At 38.8% G+C, this 26,935-nt stretch overlaps 1 protein-coding gene across 2 annotated transcripts in view; it reads right to left on the bottom strand.

Moving 5' to 3' along the window:
• The window catches only part of CPED1 (cadherin like and PC-esterase domain containing 1), a 140,701-nt gene that overhangs the window by 80,567 nt on the left and 33,199 nt on the right, over positions 1-26,935 (bottom strand). The window contains exons 4-7 of one of the 2 annotated variants that reach the window (XM_068189884.1): positions 25,006-25,112; positions 23,073-23,148; positions 12,297-12,453; positions 10,636-10,801 (exon numbers count right to left, since the gene is read on the bottom strand). In XM_068189884.1, coding sequence (XP_068045985.1) covers positions 10,636-10,801; positions 12,297-12,453; positions 23,073-23,148; positions 25,006-25,112 — 506 coding nt within the window. Of the gene's footprint in view, positions 1-10,635; positions 10,802-12,296; positions 12,454-23,072; positions 23,149-25,005; positions 25,160-26,935 lie in introns of those variants that run through there. The other variant, XM_068189883.1, reaches the window with a different exon arrangement.

Raw genomic sequence — 26,935 nt, forward strand, 5'->3', positions numbered from 1 at the left:
ATTGCCTTGGAATATCATTTTCAATTCTTATTCATTCGTACAATAAAGTGCAAGGAAAAGCTCCACACAGTATACTAATAGAGAATGACTATTTACAAATAAGTATATCAGAAACAAAATCTGTATTAATGGTTTTAAGACTCTAAGCTTACTTTGATAAAATCTTTTGCTGCCATTGGTTTTAGGCAAAATACTCAAAAAAATGCTTTTATCTTCATCAGTGGGTAATAGCACACTCAAAGCCTTCTCTCTTCCTAACATTCTGTGCCAAGGGCTATCCCATTGAACCTCAACTACAAATCTTTGCCCCCAGTCAACAAGCTTTAAACAGAGTATAGAAGAAAGATGCTGGAAAAATGGTCAGCCACTGGAGCCTGTGTTTTAACCAAACTCTGCATATTCTGTGGCTTTAAGACTCATGAATCCTCCCAATGGCATATTTACTTGCCTGCACAGTACTGTCCTCAGGTGCTTTCATCACTCATGCAAATTCACCCTTATCATCACTTCAGATAGAGATTCAGGGAAACAACTGGAGCAGCTCAGAGACCCAGTGAAGAGTGGGACATAGGCAGGTTTTGTAGTATCAGAGTCCTTGGTGCTAAGAAAGGGGCTGCCTTTGAACGATTTTTCCATTAGAGTTACCATACAGCACATAACACAATTAAGATCTGAACAATGTAAAACTTTAGATAATAAAGTAGCACTATACTACCAAAGAGACACTTTCACATAGCAAAAAATACTATCTTCAGAATTAAGGCATGCAAAGTATATGCAGAACACATTTTATATTAATATTAAGAAAGGAACAATTTCTGATTATTTCTGGGAATTTCTCTATGACATTTATTTAGAAATGTCAGTATATATTTTCTATTATCATCCACTAATACATGCTCCAGTGGGGTAACATGATGGAAGCATGTAGGCTTCTGTAGACAACCCTCCTGAGGACTGATACGCTTGGCACTTCTCTATCTGCCTTGGACTGCTACAGCCATGAACAAGTATCCACAGCACACGGGTTACCCAAGCCTGGGCCTTGGTAAAAGTCCACAACAAAGTTTAATGTGATATTTTGTCTCCAAGCCATGATCACAGAACCACAGGGAGCTCTGGAGGTCATCTGGTCCAGCCCCCCTGCTTAATCAGAGTCATCTACAGTTGGTTGCACAGAATTGTGTCCAGAAAACTTTTGAATACCTCCAAGGATAAAGACTTCCACAACTTCTCTGGGCAACCTGTGCCAGTGTTTGTTTTTCATCTCCAAGTGAAATTGTTCCACTTCAGTTCCTTGTTCAGGAAAAACCAGTTAATTAAACTGTTCATGTGAAATAAATTAAAAAATTAAAATGAAGGTCCATCTCACCAAGGTGGCTCTTCAGCTGAATTTTGCAATTATTTCCAGCACCTCTGCCAGATTCTGCATACAACTGACATTCCTGCTGCTCTGGCTTACATCTTTTCTCTAACTTCTTAAACCTCCACTGGTTATTGAAGGACTAAGTGAGAAGATGGGCTATTGGGCTGCACAGGGAACATAAGGAATTGAAGTTTTATAAGGAGAGATGGGGATTACTGGAAGGAAGAGCAAGAGCACCATTAGCTCATCTCCTCTCTCACCATTGATCAATTTCCAAGTAAACACAAAACAAGTAAACACAAAGGATACATAATGCATACATTTCTAGTAACAATTGATGAAGACTGGCTGGCTTGCCCTACTGGTACTCAGAGCATGCTGTTGGCTATTAATAGTCAACTGTTGCCATCAGAACCGGCATTAAAATAAAGCTGGCATCTCCAAGAAACTGCATTTTAGTTACAGCTCTCCTTAGCCAGGCTAGAAAAGAAACATTGCTCAACAGGTTCTCATTAGAGGATATCAGGTTTTAGACCAATGATTATTCTAAGCCAAGGGCTGAAAATAAATATTTAGTCAGGCTGGTTCAGGACCAATAGAGATGAGATGAATACTTCAGGTTAAATTCCAATTCATAAAAAAATCCTACTTAAACAAGTTCAGATTAGGTTTGCCTCCAACAGATTCCACAGAATTTACAGCAACAGATAGGAAAAATTTAGAGCGTATGGAATAAAGGTGATAATATCTGAAAATCTGCAGCAACCTCAGGTTCTTCTGAGTGAATAGAAGTATATAAATATCTGTGTTCAACTGCAAAATACTAAAGAGCTGAAGGCTTCTTCAAGTGACCACCACTGATGCTGATCCTCTCACTTTCAAAGGAAACATACTGCATGTCCAGCAAAATGCACCATTGATGGGCTGTGATTAACAAAAGCATGGAACAATTCAGAGAGGACAGAGTAGGAACTACTGTTGGCAGTTACAGGAACCTGTTCTAGGAGAAAGCTGACCTCTGGCTGGCCAATGTTTAAGCAGAGGAATAGGGTTCAAATTTTAGTAGGCTGTACGACTAAACGCAGACATGCACATTTATTTTATACAATGACACCATTGTATACAGCACTGCAAGATTTCTCAGAAGCTTGAAGGTGTTCATCCAAATGCTGGACTCATACAGTCAGAGGTATGTTCCAAATATTTATGTAATAACTTACAGAAGTGCGCAAATGCAGTCAAGTTACGTGGATCAAGTACACACTTTCTGTAAAGGCAGAATGGACTAGAAATACACTTCAGATTAGTTTAAACTCATTGACCTCTCACTGCCCAATAACTTCTTGCTTTAGGAAAAGCCACTGGGGAAAAAAAAGGTCAACTCAATATTAATTTTATGATGCTTTTTCTTTTACCTATTTTGACATCTAGTTTTTAAAATCTGCAGTCGTTAAAATTAGCCTTATAATCTCAATGACATAGATCCCTCTGGCTCCTCAAAAATACACTGAATCATCAGGTAAAGGTCTGACACACTGGAAAAAATGCAATTTAATTGACAAAAGAATTCTGATTTGCAGACTTCATGCATAGAGCCATGGAGCCTGATGGGCTGAATGTTATGATGACTGTAGTAATTCCCTCAAGAAGATTTTCCTCGGGCAATTTTGCTGCAAATTAATTTCTCAGGAGAGCTGCTGGAGCAGCCTGGGGCAGTTACCTGAATGGTCAGCTGAGGATTGCCCTGAGAAAGAGTATAAAACCAAACTGTAGTGATCTTTCTGAGATTGCCTTCTAGCTCAAAGCTAAACAGTCTTGCCTCCTGATGAAACAAACAAGAAAGATTTTTCTTAACTAACATTGGGAATGGCCATAAATGCAAACTTAGAATACCTTCCTTTATTGACTGCACTGATTATCTCTCTGCTGATTGTAACAGGTGTTCAGAGACACAGCTCACATGAAGAAAATTCACTCAGGTGCCAATATTGTAGAGGAATCTCACACTACAAGACTACACAGCTTATGTCTATGTACAAGCTAAATGTCTAGGTTCCCTTTACACCTCACTGCAGAAAACAGATGCTTGAAGAGCATAATTTATGCCATACTAAGGTAGATGTCTCAAAACAATGACATTAATTTCAATCTAAAATTGCTTGGTCCCCCTGGGGAATCTAAGTCAGACATTGAAGACAGACAGGAGATCTGTCACTGGAGTGCTCACACAGCCTACCCACGGACAACACCATCTGTGTGCCTGGAGTATGCAGAACTGTCTGGGGTGATATTTGACCCAACTTACCATGATACAAAGGAATGTGACCATCAGCAAGGTTAAACAGTAACCAGGAATTTACAAAGTGACTTTTGAAACAAAGAAGTAGTCAGCTTGGGAAATAACAGAAAAGGAGCAGGGGAAAGAAAGTGAAGGAGTGGAGAAAGCAGTGGTGGAGAAAGCAGCCACCAAAACCTGGTCAGACACTGCCACAAATTAGGTTGCCGGGACCACAGCTTCTGCCTAGACTTCAGGGAAATCCAGAATGTAAGGATGGGCACAGGTACTGCGTGGGTACACATGAAATGGGCAACCACAGAGCAGGGGCCTCCACTTCTCCAAGCAGAGGTGCATGAAAGAAGGGAAGCTGCATCCCAGGAGAGCAGGACTGTGTCTAACCTGTGTTGCCTGTGAGATAGAGGCTGCATAAACATGGGTGAATGAGCAGATGCCACCAGAGTTTCAGAGAGTATTTACAGAAGGATGTTTAGAAATGTGCAATGTTCAATTAAGTGTTTTAAGTGCCTGGTATCATGATTTATCTCTTCTGTTACTGAAATTGATAGAAGGTATATTATAATTACTGGCTGCCAGTTGATTGTATATCATCAGTTAGACACTTCTGGGTTTGGTTAAACAATGTGAACTCCTACATTTTTTCCTGTAACAGTAACTCCCCTTTGGAAGCATAGATGAGCTCTGAACCTACCTCAGAGGCAAGGAGGTAGAAGAAAAGAGACTACTACTGAGTAATTCAATGCAATTTTGAGGTTTACATTTTGGGATTTAGAACATCCTACTTTATAGTATTCATAATAATCAATTTTGAAAGATTTTACTGTTCCTAGTAGTAGCCTTCAAAATGACATGGTAGACAAAGTTATCAGGATAAGGGTTGAAAGTAAGGTTTATGTCTGAGGGGTGAAAGTATGACCTTTGGTTTCCAGAAATTACCCTTTTTGAAGTAGCAAAGGGCATACTTCCAGATTGTTCTGTAGTGCACTGGAGCTGTTGCACTCTTTCTGACCAGCTGGATCTTCAGGCTTTCAAGGTCTTACAATTATTACTCAAGAAGAGTAATTACCTCTTCTTGAAAATAGCTTGGATAAATTCAATAAATCTCTAAAAACTTTCAACATAGGCTTTATTCTCTCAGTTCACTTTTGTACATTCATTCTTTTTACTGGATCTATCTTTGATGAAATTTCTTCACCAGGTCCAAATACTTTTGGGTGTAAGTAGTTTTTCATAGGTATAAAAATACTGGTTTACACACAAACAAGAATCTCCTTGATTGTATGTATGGAAGTATCTAGATATCTAACATGCCTGCAAGAATAAAAACTTATTCCACACAGAAGGCCAGGAAGAAGCAATGAAGCTATTTCATATATTTTCTGCTAGCACAGGTGGACCTTTCTACTGACCAGAGCATATAAAAATAGTCAAAGGCCATGTAATGGGAGAAAAATGTACCCATGAATCAGGTACCAATGGTTCCAGAATAAAACATAGAGAAAATAGTTCAGTAATTTATCATAAGTTTATTGCATTAGCTCCAGGTAGATCTGTTTATTCCAGTCCTGATTTATTATTAGGAAGTGCCCTTTCTCTACAGCTCTAACATGGCACTTGACGAAAGGGGAAATCACATTAGTGTCCAACTATTTTTTACAGTAGATTTTTCAGTTCTGTATATATTTTTAATTACATATGATTTTAAAAAAGCTTATATTAAATTGTCCAGAAAAAAAAATAGTCACAAAAAACCCCAACATCTTGCCCCTTAACACTTTTATAACTTAATTACATTGAGAAGAAAAGGCCATCTGAGAAAGGTTTCTTTTCTCTAAAGCTTCTTTCTCCACAAGACTAAGTCCAAAAGCAAAAAGCCACTGACCAGCTTCAGCAACCATGAAATTAGGCTTTTTGACTGAGTCTGAACTAAGAATGGTTTCCCAATTCAGCTCTGACTTCTTAGTGGGAAAGTAAAGGTGATTTACCAACAATATTTCCCAGGTTGCTGTAAGGACCAAAAGTGTATCATCTTGACTAAGGGAAGATGGAATTCAAAAAAATGAAGAATGAGAAGAATCAGGGTAGTTGGAGGCAGGTCTAGGAAAGCTGGAAGCCACAGAAGGGCACGCTTACAGAGCTGACTGAACAGCCAAAGCAAGAGGATATGTGAACTAGAAAAACACCAGAGAGCTAAGGGCCAGGATAATACTGGAAAAACATATGAGACATCCACATGTTGTAGAGGACAATCAGTCTCAAGCTCTTACTTAGCTAAATAGGGATGTTCAGAATGAGAAAAGCAGAAAAGAACTCCAGAAAGAATTTTGTTTGTGCACTGCATGAAAGGTTGACACAGAAGAAGAAGACAAAGAAGAAAGGATTTCTTATTCTTTCTTTTACAACAATAATTAAGGATATGAAATCAAGTCATATTTGATTTTGCTTAAGTTTTAAAGCAAACAAATACTCTTTCCCAAGCGATATGTAAATAATCTGTACAGTATCATTGCTCAAAGACATTGCTAAGACCAAAAGTATTAATGAATTTAAAAACCTAGTAGAGAATTGCATGCATAAAAGTCACTGGAGCTTATTAAACATCAATACATATATTCCACTTCCAGTTTTGTGTTTCTAACCCCTCAGGTTACCAGAAGCAGATATCGTCTGCCTAGGGACACTACCACTTTATGTTTGTCCTGTTACAGAGTTTCACGATGCTCTCTTGACTGCCACAAATGGAGGGTCAGACGAAGCATGTCTTGGATCTCCCCAGTCCAGACTGACTTCTGTTCTTATATCAGTGAAAAGAGAAATTATAGATACCATGAGGAAAGAAAACAGAGATGGCATTCCATCATGTCCAGTATCCCAGAAAAAAAGAGCATTACAGCATTCTAACAGAACCTAATGAGTGAATTTAATTTTAGTCCCAAGTAAACATGCAATCTAATTGATTAAGAATTGATGGTAATTTTTCTTTTGTGTTTGCTCCTGTAAATGACAAGGTAGTGATATTAAATTTAAAAAAAAAATCAATCAAAAAACCCCCAAACAAACGTAAAATAAAGGAAAAAAATATTCCAAGCCTTTTCTGCTGTTTGCAAGCATTTTGCTCTTTATCTGTATGTATGTTTGCATTCCATCTCACTTTAAATACGTGTGGGTGATACTTCAAGTAGTACCAAATCTGGGCACTTGAGGGCAATACTGTAACTTAATTTCCACCATGCTTGGCTCTAAGCTAGACTGCCACGACATATTAAGAGATGGATTTCCTGTAAAGGTGAGGGTCCAGTTTTATTTGCATGTATGTTAAGTAGAAAAAAAAATTCTTTACTCAAGTTTCCAAATGCTTAATACACAAAGAGAGTTTCCTTTATAGTGATTCACACCACAGCAAGCTCAACAGCAAACTTGTTTAATAAATTATACTTACTGCATTTCACAACTGGAAAATTACTTAAGAACAGAGTTGCATCTGAGCACATCAAATGTTACGCAAGAACACCAGTCAAGGAACTCAAGTCCAGGAGGCACCTCTCTATTTTGGATGAGCAAAAGGATGATGAGCAATAGCAGGGGCCACGGGAAGTTGCTGACAGAACAGAAGAGTCCCCCCGATGATGTAGGATGTGGTACTTCTGTCTACAAAAGTGCATCACTTCATAAAGCACTGGGATCACGTGGGGAAAGGTTAATGGCAGGGCAAAGGAAGAACTTCACAGTGTGTTAAGCTTGAAAAAATTAATCATAAATTACTGGTTTGCACACTGGCTTCTACAAAAGAAATAATTATTAGGGGTCAGCATTCTTCTCAATGCACATAGGTAATGTCAATTAACACAAAAGGAATTTTTGCATACATTGACAGAGACCCTTCCTTTAATTGATACAATACGCAAAACACAAAGCTTCTATTTTATTAATATTTTTTCAACACACAGATAGTCTAAATAAGCAGTTTCCAACTCTTCTCAAAGAAATTGGGCTATTACACAAGCCTCATATCTAAACACCTGTGTGGCAGAAAGCCATTCTCTTCCCTGCATCTCTTGCATCTTCCCATGCTGGGCCCAAATTTGGAGTCCCACTTTTGTTACCTCTTGACTGCACACAAAACCCTCAAGTCAGCTCAGGATTTATCTTTTGCTTTCTGAAATGCAATACTAAAATATGTATAATCCAGAGAAAACCTGGCAGCTGGTGAGCAAACACATTTGAACTCTTCCTGAACTGCCATTTGACCAATGTTTATTCAAGAAATCATTCTGAAGTCTTGCTTCTATGACTATAAAAAGCAAATATGCATTGCAAAAATAATTTACAATAGTTTACAAACAAAAAGGCAGTGGGGAATGCAGTATTCTTTTATGAAACTCCTGTTTTTTCTTTACACAGTTTCTCTCAATCATTGATATCATATAGCTACCTCATCTCCAGGGGTTTTTTTATCTCTCTTTCATATATCCCACATTCTAGTAACTCCTGGCAACCATAAGGCATTGCTGTACATGGGAGATTAAATTTTAAACATACTTAACATACTGAGTTTGTGATAGCAAAACTAAGCTAACCACAAATGTGGATTAATTTCTCATTAAAAATGTTGTAATTATACTGGTACAAGAAAAAATTTCCTGACCAGAGGTCTATACACACTGAGGAGGTCTCTAAATTATGGTACAACATTACCGAAAGCAGATAATCAAAGTTATTCTCATCTCTGCATAAAATAAAAAAACAAACCCAAAACAAAACAAAACTCAGTCTGTTGTGGAAAAAGTATTTGCAAATTTTCCAGACCAAAATCTCCCCTCTAGTCATGTTGAGTACCCAGTGGGTATTCTGTCAATCAGTGGAAAAACAGGTCTTGGAGATTCTGTCTGTATAGACAATTGACAGGTTGAAACTTCAAAACGTGGCAATTTCCATCCTATACAATAGAGCTGGCAGAAACTTGAACCTTAGGAGCTTTCAGGACCAGGCTCCTTGGCTGGTACAAGCATGCATTGCTCCACTGGCTCCTTTGGGAGAGATGACTCTCCTGGCACTGTATGTTGCACTGGCAAGTGACGAAGGGCTTAATGAAGTTTCTAAGAAACTTGACAAAATCTCTTAAGAAATGATATTACAGGCTGAATTTGCCTCTTCCCAAGTATTTTCTGGTGTGTGACTTGCCTGTTCGCTTTGCATCAAGCACAGACCCTCTATATGATTTTTCCAGCAGTGCTTTCCAGCCACTCTATGAATTCCCAGTGTCTCCCTTCTGGAAGCTCCCTGGCCCCTTCCATGTGCTTTACAGGGCACATTGTGCTAAGAGGCAGCCTTACACACCCCATTTTCCATAATTTTGTTAATTTACATTTGAGTATCTACATCACTACAAATGTGCTTTCTTTCACAAATGGTGCCTATCTTCTGTATATTTTTCACAATTTTGATGAGTATGTCTGAAGCTATGGGAAGGCATAACGCTACAACAGCAGTAAACAGATTGGAACCACTGTAGATGCACTGCTACTTCCATCTATCATTTTTATTGCTTCTTCAGCTGCCAAAGTGCTCTGTAAATGATGGCTGGAACCCTGTTCAGCAGACTTCCCTCAGTGGGAATTGTTTTCCAGAGCCATATAACAATTACTAATGACTACTAGCCTTTAAAGTCGTCCCTACTTCAGCTGCAACAGTGATGCTGCTGTATATTGTGCTATTTTAATAAAAAAAAACTAAAACTGAATACCGGGGTTTGAAAGTGAGTGACCATTACTCTTCATAAATGTAAATGGAGGAAAATACATGGCAAAGAAATGTATCTCCATGGGCTTCCATAGCTAAAGTGGAGGGGGGGGGGGAAGAGAGAAGTAGATTCAGCTCATCTAATTTTAGCAATCCAGAATTTGGCATGTTTTCTAAGAATGTCATAGCCCATAGAAGGAAGCAAACACTTTCACCAGGAAGCTCATTCCAAAACTGGTGTCTAAATTAAGTGGGATGATTTGTTCTCTAGAGGTGTCTGTTTCTCCGATGACTAGGCTTAGATAATGAGCTTAAACTAGGCACTCCACTTGGTAAGAGCTAAAATTGTAGAACGTACCAAATAGCTGATATCATCAACAGTCCTGACAGTGATACCACAGTGATTTCAGACTGATCCAAAGATGTGACCTGCTCCTACCCCAAGAAGGCTACATGGACAAAGCACACCCATCCTTTAACAGCTGCTGCAGGAGCTGATCTATGTGACCTCAAGAAATCACTGCCACATTGTGACCTTAATTCTTCAAAAGGGAAGAAGCAGCAGCACAACTGTAGCTTCTTCACAAAGAGATGATGTGTTACAAGCACAGTCCCCTGCTAGAAGAAGAAAGGAATGGGAAGGCATATTTGCTGCGCAAGCAAGATGTGGAGTGAGAGGGGTATCTCCATGCACTTGGAGATGTCCAGAATTAATCTAAGGCACATATGAAACATCCTTCTTCATAAAATTGAGACCATGGGGGAACCACCCTACCCATGGTATACTTGTATACTTTCTTCCCCTTATTTAGAAGTGCCCTGACCCTCCTCTAGTCTGTTTTACTGCACCTAAAAAAGAAATCGAAACAAACTGTTTTAAATATTTACTTTCCCTTTTCACAACACTGTCAATATCTCAGCAAAAGTTGCTACCGCATGGCAGCACCCACACTGCTGTGCTTTAGAGAAAACTATGATCTTGCAACTGTGACCAATAAAAATGGGCTTGGACACCTGAAAATCCCAGGTCCCCAGTGCACAGGGCAATGCTTTCCTGCTTCGTGAAGCAAACCCCTCTTGTTCTGGGAAACGAAAACTGTACATTAGAAGAATATTCCCTGTAGGCTGTGGGCTGCTAATAAAGAAGGACTAAAAGAGAAGAAAGATATTCTCTAGTTTTCTGTCTATGTACTTTGCCTGAAAGATGGGAAACTGAGGAAATTAAATGTTTTACCTTTATGGTAAAATGCTTCTTCTTGGGTGGATGCCAGACAGTGGTGGTTGAATGAATGAATGCCCGCAGAGGTGTTAAGGATGTCACAAGCACATATGCTTTGATGATCACAGAAAAGTCTTGAGCTTTAAGGATGTCTTTGTGGTCTGATGTTGATACTTGATTCCTGGAAAGCAATAAAAATATGTAGCATTAATACAGTTCTTTTGCAAATGGGCTATAAGAAAGTAGTGAAATAGTGAAATTAATGGAAATAGGAAATTAGTCTTTTTTACCCCAACAACAATCAACACAGTAGGTTAAATCAAGTTGGCTGGAACAAAACTTTACATCAAGTAATTTTACTGATTTCAGCATTTCTAACTTTTAGTTTCCAAACACAGGAAGCAATTATATTTGGAGGGAGGGATATTTGAGAGAACATATGGGTAACTGCATTGTGGGAATAATTAAGTGTTACAAATCTAGGATATTAAGAGTGAATGATTAAATCCAGATTAAATTAAACATTAAAGAAATCCAAGTATGTTAAATAACAGAAATGCATAGTCAAGGTACCCTAATGCTGATTTGTAGTGAAATCAGAAGAACATCCCCACCCAACCCTATGGAAAGACTGCAATATTGTTAGCATTTATTTCTGTAATAAAGGGACAGAAACATGTGGTGCTGCATACTTCCCCTAATCAAAACCATATACAATCATTCCAAATATTATGAAAGACTAGGATACCTAGAAATAACCTATAACAAATCTGTTAAACCTAAGAATTTTGCAAGCAATTTTGTTTAAGAAGTGATGCAGCTCTCTAAAAACTGGCCTACAGCTTCCATAGCACACACAAAGAGAGTCAGCCATAGAAAAAGAACAGAAAAAAAGCAAACCCAAGAAAAAACCTGTTATTTAAAAGCTCATTACTTGGGGAAATCTGAGCTATACTTGTGCATATTCACAATGGCGTTATTAATCTGTCTGGTAAGATTTCTGAGTATCAATTTACCTCATAAAAAATTCAATGGGAAGATGACTACAGGAATTATTGGTCTCTAAGACTGATTATTGGCAAAAGACAAGGGGTTCTTCTTTCATTTCTGTGTAATTTTTGGCAATATGTGGCCTTTCCAGACCTCAACTTTGCTATCTGTTAAGTAAGTCTAATAACATGTATCTTAAAGAGAAATTCTTCTCCCCTCTGCAGAATAGCAGGTCCTCAGAACACAAAATTCGTGAAATAGTGTGATGTAGGAAACAGCACTTGATAACAGCACTTGATAACAGACAAATTATCAAGTACTTCTTGGTTCTTCACCTTAAGTGGGGGGATCTTTGTGCAAAGGACTACATATGCGTGTCTGTGGTAGGGGTAAAGCAGGGATAGGAGCAGGAAACAGCTCAGCCACCGTGAGACCTAAAGGTTCAGGGGTGTCTCTGGGTCTGTATTTATTTCTCAAGGTGTTTCAATGCCTCAAAGATTTAGATGTCTATACCCAAAACACGTGCAAATTTGCCTAATACAGACACAAACATTCTGCAAGTATAGGATGCAATACATCCAAGTGCTCCATCTGCTGTGGTCTCCTCTCTTGCTGCATCCTTGACTGCCAAATAACTTTGTGCTGAAGTCCTGGCAGTTTCTGAGGGTGGGTTATCATTAACTTACGGCTTTGTGCTCATGCTCTGCTTCCACCAGTGCTGCAGATGGGAGGCACGTGCCTGCTCAGTGATTGTGCTGCCCTGGGACACATTTCGTGTGGTGCTGGCCCTTGACAGTCCAGGCTGGCCAGAACAGTCTGGGGTCACAAGTGGGAGCTGCAGGTCTGAAAAAGTACCAAGGGGTGAGAAAGGAAGTCAGCAGAGCATTGAAAGCAGGGGTGGACTCCTGCTGCTAAAGATTAATTCTATAAAATACAATAGAGAGGAGCTACTAACATCAGATGAAAATGTAAAATAAAAAATTCTGAGACAATATAAATTTTTGGATCTGCTGGCAGAGTTTCACCCACACCAAGCACCTCCTTCCAGCTGCAAGCTGCAGGCTGAAAGGCTTAGCTGCCACTCCCACTTCAGAGGTGAGTGCAGCAATACTACATACAAAAAGCATCCCCTTTTTCCTTAAAAAAAATTTAAATCCTTGATTTCCAAATATAGAATACCAAAACTTACTTCCTCATGGAGCACTAATTGCAATTAATGGGGATAAGCAATTTCTTTGAATAAGGACCAAGAGACTTTGCTACTGTAATAACATAGCTCAATAAATAAGCTCATATCCTTGTTTCTATGTTCATCACTAAGGCTACAATTTGCAGGTACTGAAACCTATGGGAGTCTTAGTTCTGCCACCAAACACAGTGGGAGCAGGACTGATGTACCACAGTTCTCAAGCTTAGTGAGGCATGTGACTATTAACAGTAATCAAAATATTGTGATGTGAGATCAGTCAAGGGGTGGCATGTATTTTCTGCTTTTACTGTGCTTGATAAAAAGGCACAAAGCCCTTGCGTTGTGTCATTATTTCATGTAGGGTAGTATTCATTAATTCTAACAGACCTCACATTTCAAGTTCTTAAGTAATGGTCAGGAAAAATCAAGCTGCTCAAATTATTCCCAAACCTTATTACTTTTCTTTTTAATGACAAACTGCATTGTGCTATGGTATGGATTTATTTGTAGAACTTCTTTTCTAAAGCTTGCACTCTCAACCTTGGTACATGAAATGAAAAATAAAAGTGAAGTTGTGTTCCTGGTGATGAGCTGTAGACTGACATTTAAATAAAAAACTGTTCATCTATTCATTTTCCCAGAGAGGCTATTAAAATGACATTGTGATTGTCTGTATTTATTGGCTGTTCATCAGATCAGCTCGGCTCAACCTTCCAGTCTCAACTGGGATCTAGAATTAATCTGGTCCTCTGCCTTACATGCACCATTTAGTAGGATTAAAGGCTCTAATAATCAAAACCGGGCAGTTATTTAATAGAGCATGTCATGCTCAAATTATATTCACACTGACATCTTTCTGTTGTGTTATGCATTATAACTGATTGGAACTACCTGGTTTTTGATGGTACAGTGACAAAAGCAGACTGCTCTGCCTACTTGACTGTGTAGTGACAACAGGAGGAACAGTAAACTCCCATTAAGTGATTTATTTAGCAGACTTGTTTTTGAATATGCATAGAAACCAGATCTGCAAAATCAAGTTGTATTTTTTCCATATCTGACTTGATGTAAAGACACAAGGGCATTTTACTATGGCAATTTCTACCCTGTAGATAACAATGGCATTTCATCATGACAATTAGCAATCATCCCATGTAACTACTCCTATGCATCACTTTAGCTATGTAAAAGAAAGTAAACATTTTACTGAAAATAAGAACATGGCAGAGAAGGGCTGTACAGATCATTACGCAAAAGAAAGCAATGTGTCTTTTCCTTTTAAAAACATTTCTGATTGTGTTGCTAAAGCAACAAGTAATAACTTACAATACAGAATTTGAAAATAATGAGATGAGGTTTGTGTACCTGTATTTATCCCTCTTCAATGAGAGTTTTAGCTGTTTCAGGGAAAGAAAAAAGATTATTTTGACATTAATTCATTTGTTACTATGCAGTGGACCATTTCCTGGAGCTGGATATACCAAAATAAAACAAGTGGGTAGGGATAGATGAAAAACACAACTGTTCTTGAATTCTCAAACTACTGGGTAGAAGATCCTTAGTATTGTGTTAAATCATTGCAAAATGCCTCAACTTAAAAAAAAAACAAAACCAAAATCCGAACCAGCCCCCAAAAACCCCAAAAAACAAACAAACAAACAAAACCAAAAACCAAAATAAAAAAACCCAAAACAACAAAACCACCTGCAATGTCTTAAGGAAGAGAAGAGTAAACAAATTTCAGAATGCTGATGATTAGCATTGAAAACTGAAAAAGGGCAATGCTCATAAATTATGCCTCTTCTATAGAGCATCCTGTTTGTATGGTGCCTTCCAGCCCTTTATTGGTTTTGTGTTGGAATCCCCCTGGGAGACAGCACATCACAAGGGGGCTCTAAGAAGAAGTGAGACTGTAACTAGGTGCTTACTCCTTTGAGATGACACAGAGCATGTACACCATCAGGCAGAGTCAAGAGAGAGTGACAGTCCCTCACTTTGGTAAATCTATTCCTAGTAATCAATGAACACAATTACCATAATAATAAAGAGACATCAGTAGTGTTGAACTGAGCACACTCAGCTGCATCAGTTCTCATGGCAACTCTTCACCTGCTCCTGCACTCAAAAGCAGTAACAGTGTTTATTAGAGCTGTGTATTTGTTAATCAACTTTATCATCAATGAAAATTAGTCTGCAGTGCCTTTACTGTTTGCAGTAATTGCCATGTTTTTCCATCTTGAAATCACTCTACAAGCTGTTAATTAAGCAGCCCTCTTGAAGTACATAAACAACATCAACATTTTATAGAGGAAGAGGTGAAGCAGGCTCAGTGGTTGATGTGTCAGGCAGCTTGGGAAACCAAATTAGAAAGAGTCCCAGCATCCTAATACCATGTCCAGACTACATCACCTCTTTTAAAAATCCAAATCTTATTATTTGTAATTTCTAAAATTTTTTGTAGCAGAGTCTAAAGATCAAAGAAAAAAAAAAAGATAATATTTATTTTTACAGTGGCTATGCAGTAATGGAAATGTTACACAAAGTGCTGTTTTTCCTGAGGGGTAGCTTCAGGCTTTGCCACAAGTACTTTTTGCTGCTGCCATTTTTGATGCTCCAGTGTAAAGCAAAGGACCTGTGGCCGGACCTATGACCTGCTTTCACTTCGAAAAAAAACACAACTTAATTTCCTTGAAATTCTGGCTTGAAGATGGTTTCTGATGCTGACATCTCTGGAATGCTACCATTGAAAATACCAACAACAACACCACTTTACCTCTTCCTAGGGTGTTCACTGGGAGGCCACGCTGATGACTAAGGAGGCCATTACATGTTTTCACCTGAATTCACACAATAACCACAACAGCAGGTAAAACACAGGCTTGAGACATAAGAACAGCTGCATGGCATATGCAGAGATGAGGTATAAAATCCACCAAAGCAAGTCAACACCTCTACATCAAAAAAATGCAGCACCTCTTTGTCACACAAACTGGTGGCAGATACTGTTCTGTCAACTGCAATCTCTGTACAACAGTGTCACGATCCGATGTGGGGGCTTCAGATGGCCTCTTACAAACAGTCAAACAGAGCAGTTGGCAGTAACAACTGATACCTAATGCAGCGGCCTTACTGACATCTAATGAGGCCTTTCACGTTTTTTACACAGCTACGATTTCTTGCTCCTTCTCCCTCCATCTCTGGTTCACAAGTTATTTACTTGTCTTTGGCTCAGAGCTCTGAAGTGTAACAAGAGATTCAACACATACACAATAAAAATAGCTGATTTAGGAATTACAATGTGTGGCTGAGCAAAACGTTTGCCAATAGCTAGAAGTACGTTTGGACAAATTAAGAATTCCTGGAGCAAAGCCAGGCTGCAGCCACCTGGATTGGTGGTAAATGGAAGGCTTAGATTAACAGGAACATCTGCAAAGGCAAGGAATTCAGCAGGAGAATACCCTACTAGCTGAACTAAGTAAGGATTGATTGGAAGAAAAGGAAACAGAAGATGAATGAGAGTGTGTCCTCTTCTTTATCTTTCCTTCTATAGTATCCTTTGGTGTTACAAGGAAGGTTATGATACGGGTTTTTTAGTTAATTTCTTACTTTGTACATAATTAAAATAGACTATATTTTACACACTTCAAACATGGAGCAAGGAGCAATTAAAACTATTGTCTGTGAGAAAAAGGTAATTTTGTTTCTCAAGTGCCCATCAACTGTCAGCTCTGTTACAAACATTTCAAGAATGATTGAGTCACCTTGGGAGCTCCTGATTGTCTAATAAAGCTAGAGATGGAATGAAATGCAACTGAAGTGCTGTGCATTGTTCTGAGCCCAGCACATCGTTGATTTCTTCCATAAAATGAAATTATAAACTCAGCACATTTGTACTTGCAAGGTATTCATCCGATTGCTTTTCTTTTTAGCAGGAAAATCATTGCTTCAGAACTTTGAAGTACACTGATGCTGAAACTGCTACAGCAGCCTTTCCATCTGCATAGAAGCCTTTTGGATGTCTTCCTAGATTTTCATAGTGGTAGTCTGTTTCTAGCAGACTCAATTCTCTGACATGAAAAAAAAAAAAAAAGAGAATGGTATCTCATGTCATTTGTCAGCAGTTTCTGCAGTACAATATTCAGGAACAACTGATAACAGGTCCTCTCTGTCAGCCTTGCAGGTTTGCACTCTGACAGGGCACCTCAGTGAGCTAGAAGAACTCCATATTGCATTCTATTCTGGGATCATCCATTTTCCTTATTGGTGTGGGCTACTGCAACACAAACAGCTTATCTGTGATACAGACGAGGCAACTTGTATTGCTACAACCTGGTTCTCTTCTAGAATTCACAGCTGGGCAATTTTCCAGCCTCTGTAGGTTGAAAAGGTGTGTTTAACAGCTGAAAAGTTTGCTCCACATCAGGAGATGCCTAAAAAGCTTTCACAAATTCTTAGGCAGACTTCTCAGTTCTCCCGGACAAGGAATTTTGATCAAAATAAAGCCTAGTAACCTTTGGCTAAATCAGGTACAGCAACCTGCTCTAAGCTGCACAACTGTGAAAGCAATGAGCATTGAAAAGGAATTTTTTTTTCCATTTTTCAGTGTTGATTTTGGAGGATGGATGATTTCACTTGAACTACTGCCACTACATGCCTTGAGACTTGTCACAGAAAGCAGATCTATTCCATTCAATCGCCTCCTGTTACCCATTTGATTTTTGGATTAAAAGACTGAAACAAATACTAGTAATTTACTATGGCTTACACATTATGCCCTGAGGTTGCTAAAGGAAGAGAGAGAACCTTTAGCACTCAGCTTTATGACCTATGCATTTAGAAAAGTGTGGCTGTGAAACTCAAAGTAGATGATGAATATTTGAAGGAAACTAGAAACACTAGGGGCAATCCTGGCCCACAGTGAAGTCCTGGAAAAATTTGCATTGAGTTCACTGGAATACAGTTTCTTGCTTGAAACTTAATATGTGATGGTCTTGATACGCATTATGAGCTTTATTTGTGATGTCAACATTGATGCAAGTCCAATATCCTGCCTCCTGCTGACTACTGATTCAGCTGCACTTAAAAGCTTTTCACATTAAAAAATGCAGTGATCCCACCCTCTGTAATACACTTAATCTCAAAGCAACAGACTCTTTATATTTAGGATGGAGAAATGTCAACTGTTAACCTACGTGTCATTTCTGGAAGTTTAATCTGTCCTAAATAGGTTTAGTATTAAAAACAAAACAATTTTATAGTAAAACAGATTTAAAGGTAAATTAATTTAAGCTCTGGGTTGAAATGCACTAAAATTCATTGTGAAGTTTCAGAGTTAAATAGATAAAATTATGACAGCGCTACATTTGTATGATGCTGTTTATTTTTCCTTTTAGAAACTTCAGCAAATACAGCCTCAGTTTAGATTAAGCATTTACCATGTTTTTTGCCTCTCTGTTTTGGCAGGTGCACGAAAAACAGTATTTACAGTATTAAGTATAGTGTTTGTGTCTTCATTCCTAAAGCATCCTAAGAGTTAAAGTTAGAGGTGTGGGTTTTTTTCCAATATTTTTCAGAAGGGCTGCTTCTTCTTTGTGCACCCTTCATACTAGAAATTAATTACACAGATAAGCTATAAAACTTTGGAAAAAGCAACTCAGTGAAAATGCTGGCTGAGTGTTGCATGATTAGAGTCACAATTCTGTACTAGTGACAGGGTAGAATATCAGAGTATAGGCCAAGTAATTAACTTAATTTAGCTGCTTTACTTATTTTCAAACCACTAATATTTGCTGTTACGTTGCTGTTCTTATGTAGCTGAGATTTGACACTGCTGTAAAACCAATGAAATTCCTGCCCCACATGGTTTATAATCTAATTAACTGGAAAAAATCAGATGCTGGTTTTATCGGCCACTCTTGAGGCTCTTATAAACTTCAGTAGCAGAAAGGTAATAGGCACAAACCTGATCAAAACTGGTGTGCAAATATTTATAAGGGCCAAAAGAAATGCATCCCCCTGTAAAAAAGCAAGTTCCTGTCTCAGAGATATTGAGTTGTTACAACAGAAAATGAATTTGATCTATATCTTCTCTCTTCCACAGGTGGCTCCACTGAGTCTTGCTTCCTACCCTCGGGTCACAACCTTTCACGTTGACTGCAGGGTAACCCAAGGACACTGGGGATAGGCATCAGGAAAAGAAAGCACAGGGTTAGCACCAGACCATAAACATATGACAGAATGGGAGCACAGTCACTATCTTGGCTCTCCCTCCCGTACAATTTCATTAGGCTCATGCCTATCCCAAGACCTTCTGTGTGATTAATGCTGCTGGCCAGAGCAGCCGGAAATCATGGGAGCACACAAGGCTGGCAGACACTCATAAAGTCTCTGCACTAGTGACACTAATAAACAGAAACACAGAAGGAAGGCATACAACAAAAGTAGTACTTAAAAAAAAAGGATCAGTGATTTGCGTGGGTAGAGGAGACAGCTATGCATAGCACAGGCTGGGCACTGGAAGTGATGAAATGAGACAAATGTTCACATGGAAAGACAGACTAGTGTGGATTCTTTAGGGAACAGGAAAATTAGGGAGGCAATGCTATAAGCAGTTCCACTACTTTCCCAGGCAAAGCCTGTAAAATATAGTATTTGTTGTGCATGCATCAGGATGCCTTTCCTGTGCCCTATACTGAATCTGGGCAATTCTTCTCACACTGGAGACTTTAGTCCTCTCCATCTCTTGGCTGGGAGTAGTTCCAGGAGGCAGCCAAGGCCAGTTCTAAAGCCACATACAGTGTGTTACCAGGTATGAACACCTGAAATCTCTTTGACAGTCATTCTCAAACCTCAGAGTGTTTCTAGGTCTGGGCCATTTGCCGGAAGATTTAATTTCCAGATCACTACAACTACTGCAACTTTTGCTGACTTGAGCAGTAAATGCCAGGAGCCTTCCTTGGCTCTTCATTAGCTATATCAGAACCTTCTCAAAGCCCAAGTCCCATACAGTGAGCAGACATCAGGCACTTGAGTAAAAACTGAGCCAAGAGCCCTGCAAAAGCAGAGGTTCAAACAATCCTCTCAGACTGCAGCAAGTAGTCTTCCATGTTGAATTCTAAGATCTGTTACTATTCTTACACCTCATCACAAATCCATTGCCACAAATCCACATGCCCATCTTCCAGCAACCCCATCTTCAATGGTAATCCAATTTATCCACACACAGCATGTATTTTTAACCTTTTTTCTACCCTACTCTTCTCCCAGACTGATTTTCCTAACTTTTTTCTCTTCCCAGCTTCTTTCCTAGAAAGCAGTCATCACTGGTATGTTCATTATTTCCCCCTGCCCCATAGAGATAGAAGCAATACAAATGTCAGACTAACAAGAACACTTTCCATTAAAGAGAAAGAGCAAAGAAACAAGCACTGGTCTGGTATTTTGTATAAATAATTTTCTTTCCTATACAAAAGGGGTATGAGAATGGGCATGCTGTCTTAAATACAAAGCCTAGTAGTTTAAGAGTTGCACAACAACAAATAAAATAATATCAAAAAAACCAAAACCACTTTACCACTGCTTATCAACATCAACACTGTCGTAGCCACAGTAAATCCAGTATACCATTTTCTCAGCCTTGCTTCCTGGTGTTTCTTTCTCCAGCTTACTATGTCTTTAATTAGAGAACATAATTCTTTGTGTTTTTACTTTTACAGGAAATTGCTTGGCTCCTCGAAGACTGACTAAATGACAGTAATAACAAACCAACCGATCCTCTTTAACAGGAATTGCAGAAAAACCCTGTTGACTCAAACACACAAGAGTGAAAGTACATAAGTGATTTGAAAGGAACAAACTGTTCTGTGAAGGAAATACTGTTCTTTCTGTGAAAAAATTTTAAATTGAGGATCAAAAATATCCTGCTAATTGGCAACTCTGCTGTTGTTGGAAAGAGAGATCTTTTGGAGAATGCAAGCAAAAGAAAGTGGAAAGAACTGGCTTTATCAGATCAATGGAAGGGAAAGTATCTGAAGTCTCACCTCTAGACTAGCTTGCTCTAACTTATGTCTTTTTGTCCACTGAACCTGAAATCAAATTATTTACCCTTCTGATTCTAATTTCGCCTTTTATGGATGAGACCCACTCATTCTAAACTACATGTTGCATATCCAGTGATACTGAGTGGGATTAATTCATGGTTTGAAACTGAGGTCTGGTGTGGTCAGAGATGACCCCACTGTGTACCACAATCTAAATTCACATTCCTGTCAGTGTACCTCAGTGTAGTCTATACAGTCAGTGTGGAGCAATTCACCTAACCCTGAATTATGCTGAAAATAAATGCTCTTTTGGATTTGCTTACTCTAAAAACCAAGTGTAAAATTCAGTATTCACAAAGAGACATCTATTGCCATCTAGGATACCACAGGATATCCCTCTGAACCTCTAACTGCTGGACCAAAAGGAAATGGGTCCTGTGCCAAATCTGCCCACTTACTCCTGAGTCACTACCTCTTCCCTGCAGTGATGCAGAGAGGGGAATGGGAGCTGTGGTCAGTTCATCACACATTGCCTCTGCTACTCCTTTCTCCTCAGTGGGAAGACTCAGCATGGGGTCCCTTCTCCAGAAGACAACCCTGTGTGAACTTCTCCAAGGAGAGTGCTTCCCACAGGCTGCAGTTCTTCATGAACTGCTCCAGTGTGGGTCCCTCCCAAGCAGTGCAGTCCTTCAGGAACAGACTGCTCCAGCCTGGGCTCCTCTCTCCACAGGTACTGCCAGGAGCTTTCCCGCAGGCTCACAGCTTCCTTCAGGCACCCATCTCTCCTGGCACTGGGTGCTCCATGGGTTGCAGGCAGATCTCTGCTCCCCCGTGTACCTCCATGGGCTACAGAGGCACAGCTGTCACACCATGGGCTACACCATGGGCTGCACCACGGGCTGCAGGCAATTGAGTATCTGCTGCTCTGCTGCCTGGAGCACCTCCTCCCACTCTTTCTTCACTAATCTCTCCAGCTGCTGTTCTGCAATTGTTTTATTTCCCTTCTTAAATATGTTATCCCAGAGGTGCTACCACCATTTTTAATGGGCTTGGCCTTGGCCAGCACCAAATCCATCTTGAAGCTGGCTGGCATTGGCTCTGCTGGACTTAAGGGAAGCTTCTGGCAGCTTCTCACAAGCCACTCCTGTGACCCCCCACTACCAAACGCTTGCCATGTAAACCCAGTACAGGAGAAAATACTGAACAGCTTGATAGAAGGGTCATATACAAGGTGGCTTGCACCGTGGACAGCAGTGGAAATGCACATAATTTAAAGAGAAAGCTCTGTGTGTAGTAAGTGCCTCTCGTGTTTGTGGTTTTGTGGTAGTAAAATAATAAAACCACTGCAATTGGCCTTTCTTCATGTAGCAGAACAAACCAATGTTTTTTGAAGGCAATCTGTTACAATGTGAGCAGGGCCCACCAATTTCTGTAGGCAGTGGTGAAACATAATTGCAGAAACTAATTCAACACACCTATTTTAAATACATATTTTGAGATAAAAAGAAGTAGCATTTGTAGGTATCTCTCTCTCCACTGACTTAAATGGAAGACTAGAATACTGCTTTCAGAAGATACATACTCCTAAATGGTTAAATGAGATGTAATGAATCCTTTCCTTTTGTGTTAAATTTAGCATATATATATATAAAAGGGGGAAAGAGAATGAGGTTTAAATAGACCTAATACAGTACATAACAGGTTCTTTTCCAGTTTCTATTCAAAGATGGATTTTACCCATGGTAAATTAGAATTCTTTGGAAATTTGCCCATAACCTTTAAACTTTTCTGGTTGATGATCTTAATACACAATAAAGGCTTTTTATCAGTAAATTATGTCTGGATGGGAACCAAGCTCTGACTCCTTCTCCATGCCACAACATTTTTGTAAAGCTGAACAAACATATTACACCAAACCCAGGGCACAGAAGTGTAAATAACAGTACACTATATTAACACAAGACAGTCCAAAAATAAGACACTTATAGCCAAATTATTTCTGCAATATGCAAGAGCTCAAAAATGCAATGTCTTTACCTGGAAAGATACTGTATAATTGTAATCTATATTTAAGTGTGTTTAAAATGGATTATCAGTCTTTTATTTTTTCCCTCTATGCATTCATGACTAAAAATAAAATGGAATTGTAAGCTGACAGTCTCATTTCAAAAACTTCTTGTGACAACTATTAAAAGATCATCATAACATAAGCATAATTGAAAAAATCAGATTACCTGAAAAGGTTTTTGTTATCTGGCATAATCCCTCTTTTCTGCAAAGAAAATGCTGGATTTCTGGAAGTAGGTTTACCTGTATGTAAAAAGAGAAGCTTTAATGATTTAATTCAAAAAGTGTTCTTTTTTCAATGGAAAATGTCTTCAATGGGTTTGTGTTTAATTTATCAGAGACAACTCATGCACAAAACTCCCATCAGTGTCAAGAGGAAATAGTAACTTTGCAATGTTATGCAATGTTGGAATAATGAAGTTAAGGTGTGGATTCTTCCTCCGTGCTCATAACAGTGCAAAACTTTAGGCCTATATCTTTCCCTCTGGCTGCTGAGTGTTGATCCGTTCCCTGTCCCCTTTTCAGTCTCTGTAGCTTCTGTGCTCTGTCCAGTTACCAACCGCTGTCTCTCCCTGATGGAAATACCCTATGTCTCTTGAATTGCTGTGCTTGGGATCTGTAGTAAGCTAATGCAGCTAAATCACAGGCAGGCTCTGCAGCAAAACACTGTGTTGCACTTTGGTATGGACATGCCAGCAGCAAGTAATATTAGTTCAACATTTAAAGTTTTCTGGAGGAATGGGCCATCTGGTTTAAGTCCCTGCTCTGCTGCAGACTTCCTGAGAGAACTTGGACAATTCCTTTGATCACTTTGTGTCTGAGTTATTCATGTGTGACACATCTGGACATTGCAGCATGCTGTCAGGATTATTATATTGCACAGCATTAGAGGCTCAGATATGGTAATACAGGCAGAATGAGAAAAAAGCAGTTTGCAGAAGCCTGGGGTGCTTTATTATCTGAGCATATTCAAAGCATGTATATTTCTAGCAAATTATAACTGCCATAAAAAATTTCACTTTGCATACACTTTGATAAGGCATCCTGTCCCAGGGAACCCCAGTGTACATACTCAAAGCTGTGACTTCTGTGGACATCAATGGATTTTTTTATCACCAGGGGCACCTTTTAAAAGCAGCTCCATTTCCCTCAGACCCTCAAGCTGGAGTCAATAATTTAGAGTCTTGCCATCATTATTGTTTTAAGTATTTTTTACTTAAAATACTAGTCAAACTGTATCTGTAGCTTGGTCACATTTTATCAAAGATTTCAGTTTATATCACTCACATATTTTTATCAACAGGTCAAGTGTTTACATAGAAATTGCACCTCTAAGTAACCTAAACTGTGCCCACAACATGTTCAAGTGAGAAAAAAACCACAATGCAATCCTGAAAATACCAAGATAGTTGTTAATACTGATGCTTTGGACCATGAGGAAGAAGGTTGCAGTGCCAGAGCAAAGAACTTCCTTGAAGGCCCTGGTCCAAATTATACATTATCGATTGTAGGAGCGCTGTCACTGTTTGGAGAAGTGCCTAAATTTTCTTTACAAAAAAGGAATTACATTAGGTGAAACTCAGTAGTGATATAAGATATGAACCCTAAATTCATCCATCTTTATCATTCTACATTATTTCATGCATTTTATACTTGTTTCTCACAATTTCAAAATTATCTTTTCCAATAAGGAAAATAGCTTAAATAATTTCCCTTATAGACAATTTTGAGGCCAGACATGCTGGTTAAGGGCAGCCAAGAATGCAAAAGTTCAAGCTAAAGAAGAGAAAAAGGAAACTTGACACTAAGTTGTAACAATTTTCAGTATTTACACTGAAATACTTACAACCAAACTAACATAATATGCTCAAATGAGAAATTCCTTTTGATAACTGGGCGTGATACAAAGAAGAATGAAATGTTGGTACCTGACAAGTCTTTCTCAGTAAATAGAAAACATGAAAAAACTTAATTTCTGCGGAACAATGCTGCTGCAGTATAAAATAAATATTTGATACTTGTCTTTTTATGAGTGAGGGCTGAAAATCTGGGCTAGCCTGTCCTTACATTCCCACAAAGGATAACACAATAATCTCATACCTTCTGGAAAAGCTCTAGATTATGCAAATCTTCTGTTTGAAAGCAGCCAGTGCCACCATTTTTTCTGGAAGATAAGCAGATGAAAAGATCCCAAGGGTTCATACCACCTATCCAGAAAGAAAAGAAGCACTTTGAGAAAGAAAATATCATGCAATTCTTATTTGCATAAAAATTACTTAGAGTGATATCCTGAAGAACAGCAAACTGTTGGAGAGCTAATTACATGAGCAGCTACAGGTGGCAGAAGGATAAAAGACATATTTGCTACCACAGTTCAAGCTTTGGAATTACATTTAGGTGTTTCACAGCGGGCATTCCCTGTTTATATCTGCCTACCGATGTCCAAACCCTGCTGCTTGACCTGTTTGACATTCAGAAATTAAAAAGTGTGATAACATGATGTTGCTTTAAGTTGTTCTTTTTTTTTTTTTTTCTGAACTCCACAACATGCATGCTTGTAACATGTATCCAGTACAGGCAATATGATCTTGTGAGGTCTTTCTTTAATGGCAAGTAAATTTTGCAGGAAATATTACTGGTCATGCTATTGCAAGAAGCAGGAATTCTGGTGTAGCGGATTCCTAAATATTAGACACCAGACTGCCAGAGCTAGAACTGTTGTATGAGTGGAAATTAGATTGCTAGCTTCCAAGCTAATGTGATGCTTCCTTCCTGGGGCAAAGCTGACCTGAAGATACAAATAGGCCTTGAACTTGCTCATATCTCAGCATGTGATATGGTGTAGAAATGCCACTATTGCTTCAAAGAACTTTAGTCAGCTTCCTCACATGCTCAATTGTTTTCTTCTGTATACAGCCTTTGTTATCTGGACCAGTTAGAGATGGTGACAGCTCACAACGGAATTATTACATCTGTTGAGGACACTATGAGTATGTTCAATAAAGGGTAAATTATTTCATTGACAGGAAGACAATCAGTAATAATGAACTTACAAGCAGAAAGGGCAGTCAGAGAAGCAGTACAGCATCCAAGGGTATAGAATCAGGTCACAAAGCTCCCTACAGAATAGCTATTTCAGGGACTGGTTGGTTCTTTTTCCCAGGGTTGGGAACATTACATGTTATTTTATACCATTTTGTGCTATCCATCTGTGATACCTTCTTAATTTTATTAGATTACTCCCTTAATTTGGTCCCACCAATGGCCCACAGAGGTATTTATTTTATTTATTTCCTTTCTTTCTTTCTCCAGAATGTGTTTTTTTTCCTATCCCAATCATGATTACAAATGTCAAGCAAGGTAAAGATTCCACTTTAGGAGATTTAACACTCAATTTATGTTAAGTACAGTAATGAACTGATTGTGTAGAATGGATCCAGGACTATGAAAGTAACTATCACTTTTTATGTTTCTAAGCAGTGTGACAAATCTGAAGAGATCAATTTTCAGTTACACTGCATTTATTACTGTAACAAGTCCTTCAATATCACATTATGACAACTAGTATTATGATATAAAAGTAATTAGGGTACATGAAATTTAGGCAAGACAGATTCACTACATGCTTCTTTGTGAAAGAAACAACAAAAAACCCATGCAGGTAGATAAAAATGCCACAGATAGCAAACAAACAAAACATTAAAGAAATGTACAAGCAAATACCTCACTTTAGTGCAGAAGTTTGGCAGTGCTAACAACCTACTCAATGACCTCACCAGCTATGTAATTATCAGATAAGCAAGAGGTTATGCCTCTGAGTAGTAAACACCTTTGAATAAATCATTATAATTACATATAAATCACAATGCCTAGTTGTGTGCAAATTGAAAGGGAGCTGGAGGGAACTCCATTTCTCAGAAGCAGTTAATTTCCTTCCCTTGTTTATTGTGACACATCCTGCCCTGGGAAGAATTTGATCCCTGACTCCAGAGGATATGCTGCACTGTGTATTTGCCTTTAGGATACATCA

Source organism: Anomalospiza imberbis, chromosome 5 (genome assembly GCF_031753505.1).
Source record: "Anomalospiza imberbis isolate Cuckoo-Finch-1a 21T00152 chromosome 5, ASM3175350v1, whole genome shotgun sequence".
Classification (NCBI taxonomy): Eukaryota; Metazoa; Chordata; class Aves; order Passeriformes; family Viduidae; genus Anomalospiza; species Anomalospiza imberbis.